General features: G+C 38.8%; 1 protein-coding gene across 1 annotated transcript; it reads right to left on the minus strand.

Annotated features, from left to right (window-relative positions):
* Positions 1–6,043: 6,043 nt before the first annotated feature.
* Positions 6,044–7,889, minus strand: LOC311080730 (uncharacterized protein). The gene is made up of 6 exons (XM_084110844.1): positions 7,860–7,889; positions 7,656–7,748; positions 7,027–7,238; positions 6,703–6,862; positions 6,524–6,611; positions 6,044–6,353 (listed from the first exon to the last, which is right to left on the minus strand). The coding sequence occupies exons 3-6, from the start codon at positions 7,204–7,206 to the stop codon at positions 6,332–6,334; spliced, it is 450 nt and encodes a 149-aa protein (XP_083966970.1). The 5' UTR covers positions 7,207–7,238; positions 7,656–7,748; positions 7,860–7,889; the 3' UTR covers positions 6,044–6,331.
* Between the last annotated feature and the right edge of the window lie 779 nt (positions 7,890–8,668).

The following is an 8,668-nucleotide window of genomic DNA, read 5'->3' on the forward strand; positions in this document are numbered from 1 at the left end:
AGGAGTGAGAGTTGAAGCTTATCTCAGTTTGTACAGTTGAATTCAAGCGGAAAAAGAAATGATGTCACTTCTTGAAAATGGTTTTAATGAAATTGCAGTCGGATTTGGAAGGCAGAAAAGTGCATTCTAACAGGGCTGAAGATGACTTCAGGGACGCAGTAATTGAAGAAATTTTAAGAAAAAGACCTATATTTTCACATGATTTATATGTATGATTAGAGGCAGTTTAGCCTAGTTAATAACACAATTTAAAAATATTTTGAGTTTTTTGTCATTTCATGGTTTATATTTCTTGCAGAAGTTGATTACTGTGCACTGAGGACATGATAAAATTGAATGCATACATCAATTAAAATTGTGTAAAATACAAAATAGTATTTTTAATGTCTATTATCTCTGTTTAAATGGTAAAGAATATTTAAATCTACAATTTAAGCCATTTATTATAAATATGTGACTACTTTTAGAGAAAATATGAGTAAATAAATCATTGGGACAGGAAAGTCACCGCATACCAGGAATGACCCAATAAGTAATTCAAGAAAAACAAACGGGAAAAAAAACAAGCTAGTTGACATTACATTAATGTTAAGTTACCTGTTGTTGTTGTTGTTGTTGTTGTTGTGACATGTCGAATCCTAGGTCGGCGTCTCTTCTCCGGTTGCTTCTCGTAACCCAGAAAGAGCGTTGGGTACGGGTTATCCACTGTTGGCTTCTTGTCCACGAAGTGAAACGAGCACACAAACAGGTGTTTTGGGGGTGTTTTTAATTTTTAGACAGAACATATTGGAACTTACAATAACAGAAACTAAGCTTTGATCAGGCGTTTGTCATGCTCATTAATATCCGCCCAGACTAACGTTACGTGATATAACTTAGCGGTTTCTCATCGAGAGACAGAGAGATATTTATTCCTGATACATTTTTTGTTCCATAGGTGCTTGTGTGGGAAATGCGAGGCAATGTTTACAGCTGAGGAAAGTCAGTGTTGCAGGGAGGTGGATGCATACTGGGCCTTAGTGGAAAATGCCAAACTTCCATGGTTGCAGTTAGTGTTACTACAGTAAAGCCATGGTGAATGTTGCTGATCTGTGGACACTGGATAGTTCGTTCATTCATTGCATGTTCATGTTTATTCCTGGTTTCCACGTCAGCGCTGTTTGATCCGTTAATAACGGAGAAATGTGAATATTTCTCACTAGATCTCGCAGTGATGTTACTAATGTGGCGAATTCAAATGCTTTATTTACTGGATCTCGCAGTTACAGTGTTGCTTGATCAGGCTCGCGCTGCACTGGTCCAAACTGATAAACGGTCCACACAAACACAATAACGAGTAGCTCAGTTTCGTTCCGCTTACATTGCGTTTGCCAGTTGATGTTGTGCTCGCGCCTACATCCGGCGGGAGAACCCGAAGATGCGTGCACTGAAGGAACCGCACCAGCTCTGAGTCTCACCCGGTTCTTACTTCGGTATCCCATGTTGAACTCCATCATATCGCCGGGACGATAATCCTCCGATCTGAAGTGAACGCTACACACGACCGCGTTTTCCGAAGCCGACGCGGAAGAGAAATCCCGTCTCTTCACCTGCACAAACAGGCACAGGCACGAAAGATAGCACCGTCCTTTTTCTTGTTAGGAAACCGGTGGACTCGATGTCCTGACAGGCTGGAGTTTTTGCAAGCTCCACAAACACAAAAATTTACCATGACGATGATAAATTGAAATACAAAAACTACTGAAAACACACTGACTCACGACCGCTCTTACTGAATACCAACCTATTCTGCACTGAGCGGCAGAGCACAGCACACGTCTCCCTCGTGTGACGTAAAATGACGCGATGTTGAAAAAAATCGGTTTGTAGGAGCAGTCAAAGAAACGCTCACTTTATCTACTAAATTGGTGTCCTTATGTCGTTTTAAAACATTTTAAATCCTGCATTATCTTTTCATATGGTATTTTCATACACGATTATATACATTTAGATTATTTTTTTTACCTGCAAGATGCTCAAATGCCTGTAAAAAGAACTTGTGGTGCTTCATATGGATCTATGATTCCTAATTCCTTTATCTTCCTCTTGTATATTTCTTTTTGTGATGACATGACGTGAAGAGTTAGCTGACGGTGCGCTAATAATAGATAGTGGCAGTGTTCGTCTAAACCAGTGACCGTGACGCTGAAGTGTGTGAGAACAAAGAATAACATCAGTGCTAACCACGAACATTTATTTATTTGGATTTATTTTTCAATGTCAATCTTTTCACCGTTTACATGTTTAAGCCCAAAATGCTATACTATTCAAAGTAGTTGACTGTAATTCTCCTCTACCCTGTGTACATTATAAGCCTGCCTAGCTTATTTAACATCGTTACAGGCACCTCGCGAGCATTCATTCATTCAACTATTTTAAAAGACTGGAATAAACACCAGCACACACAAGCAATCTTTTTTTTATAGTCAATTGAATTAAAAAATGTAAACCCAACAGGTATGAAATGTCAGAAAGAGAAAAAAAAAAAAACTTTTAATGGGAAGACGAGCTGCAGCTTAGTGGATAAATATATTTAGCCTATTTTTATTCAGATTGCACAGTTGGAAAGAAAATATATTTATAGGAACATTTCAGCAGGCTCAAGATAATTAATACAGTGACCATTATTCATTATTTTAATCAATTCGCAGCCATAAAACATGTGATAATCCGCATTCTCATGTATGTAGGTGCGCTCTCTACCACTCTGGGTGCGCTGAAGTATTCCGTCAAAATGGCTGACACGCGGCTAGGGGTCACGTGACTGGGAGATCCCTATATAGAGCATCACAGTCCCGCCCACAGCCCGAGAGCGCTTAGGTGCCGGAAGTAAATTTCCCATTCATTTCTCCCATTGACGTTTTGGAAAATCCGTATCTAAAGAGTTTTAGAGCATGTCTGAGGATAACCAGCTACGGCTGAACTCATAGGCATACAACATCATTTCGAGTGAAAAAACGACGAGAAAATCCAAAAAAAGTCAAAGGTACAAGACTGTGTTATTTTCATTTCCGAGCGAAGGAACTACTCATCCCATAAACCACCGCGCCTCACTGAAGTCGACTGAAGCCACAACCGCGAAAGAGCCTTGTTGTTCTGTTAATCTCTAAAAGTAAAAGGCAAGTAATGTAAAAACATGTATATATATTAATATTTATTTCAGCAATGTCCAAAATAGCCAAATTTAACTACCTTCCATCAGTGAGCTAACTTTGCTAGCAAGCTAGCTAGTTAATGTTCACTTGAGGTAATTTTTTTATGTTTTGTTCAAATATTTTGATTTTACCACCTAGTTATACTGCATTAAGTGTAAAACAAAGGATTTGATTGACAGAAATATTTTATTATAGTAATTATGATAGAGAGAAACTATGCTCCCAGGGGGGCGTTTTGGCACCCCATAAAACGAAATCATTTCCAAAACTAGGCCATTCGTTTGTGCTGCGTTTGTGCTGATTTGTGCCGCAAAAACCAACGTTTGTGCTGGTTTCGTGTTTGAGATATTGAACATTATTTTTTGGGTTGCGTGACGTCACTCTCCACCCCATGTCCTTCAAATCGCTCCAAACCGGTGTCATTCGTTTGTGCTCGGTTTGTGCTGGTTTGTGCCGTTAAAACAAACACTGTATCTGTTTTCCTTTCGCAGATATAACAAATTTAATTCGGGAGCTGTGACGTCACTCTCCACCCCACCTCATCTAAATCGCTTCAAACCGGTGTCGTTCGTTTGTGCTCGATTTGTGCTGGTTTGTGCCGTTGAAAGAAACAGTGCAACTACGATCCCCTCTTAAACATAAAAAAATAAACTTTTTAAGTGCAGTTACATAACTGTTCACCCCATATGGTCCAAATCGTTGCAAAACTGTGCCGCTCGTTTGTGCTCGATTTGTGCCGTTACGATGAACATTGTATCTTTTTCCCCTCCTTAGAAATAACACATTGGATTCGGGACAGTGACGTCACTCTCCACCCCATGCCGTCCAAATCGCCCCAAACCGGTGCTTTTTGTTTGTGCTCGATTTGTGCTGTTTTGTGCCGTAGAAAGAACCATCATAAATTATTCCATTCTTTAGACATCACAAAATCTTTGGAGGAGTAGTAACGTCACGCAAGCAAGCCGCGCTCTCCATCCATCTCGTCTACAAACCTGTCCGGTTCGTTTGTGCTTGCACAGGGCCGCAGCTGTCAGTGTTCTTCTTTAGATATGGGAATGTTTTAGTTTAGATTTGTGCTATTGACATTTGGTCTTTATAATCACCAATGCACTACGATATGTAATGTATAGGCTACTGTCACTACTCTGGCTGTAAGCTACGTGTGACTGATGCTTAATTTTGTATTAAAATAAATTAAAATAACCAATAAAAAAAAATTATTTAAAAAAATTGTGTAGTGTCTTAAGTTTTCTGAATAGGCCTACTTTTGACAGCTTACAGTGCCTGTTTGTGCTGTACAAAAGTTTCGTTTGTGCTGCTTCGGTTTTTTAGATATTAAAATCTATTCATCTATTATAATCTATAAAATCTAAAATATTAAAAAATTTGGTCATTCTGAGGGCACTCAGACAAAACCAGCACAAACGGGGGGCGGGGGGTTCTTTCGTTTTGAATCGACCAAACATTCAGTGATTAATATTTTAAAACCCGATGCAGCATAATAGGCTAGATTATAGGCTAATTAATAGATTTTAATATCTAAAAAACCGAAGCAGCACAAACGAAACTTTTTACAGCACAAACAGGCACTGTAAGCTGTCAAAAGTAGGCCTATTCAGAAAACTTAAGACACTACACAATTTTTTAAATATTTTTTTTTTATTGGTTATTTTAATTTATTTTAATACAAAATTAAGCATCAGTCACACGTAGCTTACAGCCAGAGTAGTGACAGTAGCCTATACATTACATATCGTAGTGCATTGGTGATTATAAAGACCAAATGTCAATAGCACAAATCTAAACTAAAACATTCCCATATCTAAAGAAGAACACTGACAGCTGCGGCCCTGTGCAAGCACAAACGAACCGGACAGGTTTGTAGACGAGATGGATGGAGAGCGCGGCTTGCTTGCGTGACGTTACTACTCCTCCAAAGATTTTGTGATGTCTAAAGAATGGAATAATTTATGATGGTTCTTTCTACGGCACAAAACAGCACAAATCGAGCACAAACAAAAAGCACCGGTTTGGGGCGATTTGGACGGCATGGGGTGGAGAGTGACGTCACTGTCCCGAATCCAATGTGTTATTTCTAAGGAGGGGAAAAAGATACAATGTTCATCGTAACGGCACAAACCGGCACAAATCGAGCACAAACGAGCGGCACAGTTTTGCAACGATTTGGACCATATGGGGTGGACAGTTATGTAACTGCACTTAAAAAGTTAATTTTTTTATGTTTAAGAGGGGATCGTAGTTGCACTGTTTCTTTCAACGGCACAAACCAGCACAAATCGAGCACAAACGAACGACACCGGTTTGAAGCGATTTAGATGAGGTGGGGTGGAGAGTGACGTCACAGCTCCCGAATTAAATTTGTTATATCTGCGAAAGGAAAACAGATACAGTGTTTGTTTTAACGGCACAAACCAGCACAAACCGAGCACAAACGAAAGACACCGGTTTGGAGCGATTTGAAGGACATCCCAGCTAACAATTTATGGTTCCCAGAACGTTCTCAGAACGTTAGTTTTTAGTTACATGCAACCTTTAGGGAACGTTCCCCTAACGTTCTCTTAACGTTGCAACCTTTAGGGAACGTTCCCCTAACGTTGCAACCTTTATGTAACGTTACCCTAACGTTCTCTTAACGTTGCAACCTTTAGGTAACGTTCCCCTAACGTCATTTTTTTACATTCCTCTAACCTTTAAAAAACTTTAACAATTTTATTATTACTTTAAACTGTCTGTGCATGAGCAAGATCGAATTATATATTAGCAGGAATGAATAAGCAAACTTGATGGGATTTAAATATAATAATACTTTAATATACAATATAAAATTAACAATAAAAGGCCTAAAAATATAATACAAGAATCAGAATCAATTTTATACAGTTTTAGTATACAACTACCGGTATACAAATAAGACATAATATCAATACAAGTACAAATGGAGTGGGATGAAGAGTGCAAAGTAATAGTGCAAATGTAGTGTGCAAGATGCATTTTGGAATGATAAAGTATGTAATGTTTAGGTGAATGGCCAAAGTGGCAAAAATACAATTGCTTTAATAAAAATACAAAACATAAAGATTAAAAAAAACAAGTAGAGCTCCATGGTTTTGAAGGCTCTATAATCCCTTCTCAGCTGGCCTAAAAAGAAAGAAACAAAACAAACGTTTATATGTCATACTAAAAATGAAAAGCAAGACAAATTGCCTTACTAACAACCCTGTTTTTTTTTTTTTTTATGATCACAATTATTGATAGTTTTCCCATTCCTTTGATTATTATGAACATCACATAGACGAATTTCAATTTACCGTCTGTGTGGGGCAAACTTCAGCACTTGCCCAATCAAGTCCTCCACGTCTGCTGCAGTCAGCGCAGGGAAGTTTTTCTGGGAGGCCACTAGAGTAGAAGTCAAAATGAAGCAAAGTTACAAGTCAAATTAAAACCTCCAAGCTAAGCAAAATACTGATGTTAATGAAATAACGCATGCCTGTTATAACCCTGCAGATTGTCAAATCCTGGAAGGCCTTCTTTGCCTTTCTGCCCCGCAGACTATAATGTTTCAGCACGTCGTTGGTTGCCACTCGCCGTAGCATGCGACGGATGGCAGTACCTCTGGTCGAACCTCCAAGGGTGGTCAGGAAAAGTTGCTGTAAAACATAGAAATACAAATTATACATGTAGAACAAAGTAGATAGCTTGTACAATCTCATTTTGTAAGAGCCGTCAGTTCAGTTATAATGATATTGAAATTATGCAATTATATAGTGTAATCTTAAGGCAGGATAGGGCAGGACTATGGCCACTTAATTACCATTTTGTCCCTCCTCTCCTGTGGACCGAGACTACTGTCGAACTCCTCCAGCTCTGTGACTGTTGAGCAGGGCGACAGCAACAGGTCATCGACTGGAGCAGAGGGAGATGACTGGGAGCTCCTTAAGAGCATGAGCAGCTCATCCATCTTCTCCTCAAATGCGTCCATCCGCTGTGCCATGCGGGTAATGGTACTATCTGATATGGTACATTCTGTAAAAAAGAACTAAGTTGTCAGTCACTGAAATATGATTGTTTTGCTTCATCAAATAATTATTCTGTTTAATAATTACCTGGTATGAGAGCCCTTGCAAGAGCGCCATCATAGTTAAGTTATACTAAATATAGAAAACAATCCTCCCTCTCTCTATATACAATTCATATGACAAATTGCATAATGTTACATGTAAATTGTCTATGTTTTTACTGCACAATAATATTTGTGGCTGCTCACTGCATAGGGCACAGAAATATATTATATTTCTTAATGTTACAAGCCCCTCGCAGAAGGCCAAGTAACGTTAGAGAGATAAGACAGTTCTGCAAAATAAGTGCATCCTATCTTTATATGTATACATAACTTAATAAACCAAACTCAAATAAAAGTAAACTCATAATGAACACTATAACCTTGTAACTGGAGTCCATTTGAATCGAATTAAACGCATTTCAGTCACCTCGTGTGTTACAGCGTTCACAAAATGGCGGACAGTCTGCATAGACCTATATTCAACATATTCACAACCCCGAACGTCATTACCCGTATGTCAATATCTGCGGTATGAACATTACAGATCTCGTGTGCATATTATCAAGTTGTTGTAACAATAGTACCTGCAAAATAACAGGACAAATTGATGAAACAGGAGCCACCGCGTCACGTCACACCAAATCCTCAGCAGATGTGAGGGCGCAGGCGCACACACACAGCTCCTAATACGAGAGTCCTCCTTTCAGTTTTCAAAATTGTCCCGGTTTCTCACCACAACAGACTATATTCTTACACTAATCCTGTAATGATTTACTTTCAAGTCCCACATCTCCACATGAATAAAAAGAAACTTTTGCTTAATGTATAACACCTTTACAAAAAATGTAATTCAGACCAAACGAATAAGCAGGCTATCCGTGCTGATAACGGCTAAATGGCTAACGTTAGCTACGTTGTTTGCCAAACCAAACGACCAACTAGCCTCGACATCGACAATATACAGATAGTAATTTAATAGGTAACGCAACACAGACAATGTGAATTAGACATGTAGCGTACATACCTTTTATTATTTGTTTGCCTCGGTGGATGATCAGTCAGGTTCTCTGCTGTGACGAGCGCTCGGTGTGTGCACTCTGGTGGTGACGATATGATGACGTTCGAAGCAGAAACAACCCACGCGCTGGGTCAAACGATATAATGTTGGGTTGATGGATTTTGACTCAACACCTTTACAGTCTATGCTCAACACATGAGTTGCACAAAATAAACCAAATTCCATATTAATAACCCATAATGGGTAAAGAATTTCATAACCCAGCATTTTTTAGAGTGTAAATCAAGTGACTGCAAACCTTTTATATGCTACTTAAATGTAAATGGAGCTGGTTTAAATAAACATTTAAAAACCGCACTCAAAAACAACCAAAAA

This window comes from Abramis brama (genome assembly GCF_963993115.1).
Source record: "Abramis brama genome assembly, chromosome: 4".
Taxonomy (NCBI): Eukaryota; Metazoa; Chordata; class Actinopteri; order Cypriniformes; family Leuciscidae; genus Abramis; species Abramis brama.

What these genes read in the sequence shown, in the direction of transcription:
- LOC311080730 (XM_084110844.1), bottom strand. Translation starts at nt 7,206, where the DNA reads ATGGCACAGCGGATGGACGCATTTGAGGAGAAGATGGATGAGCTGCTC. An exon ending in AATCTGCAGGGTTATAACAG is followed by an intron (nt 6,612 to 6,702) that starts GCATGCGTTATT and finishes CTTCTACTCTAG; the next exon opens with TGGCCTCCCAGAAAAACTTC. An exon ending in AAGTTTGCCCCACACAGACG is followed by an intron (nt 6,354 to 6,523) that starts GTAAATTGAAAT and finishes CTTTCTTTTTAG; the next exon opens with GCCAGCTGAGAAGGGATTAT.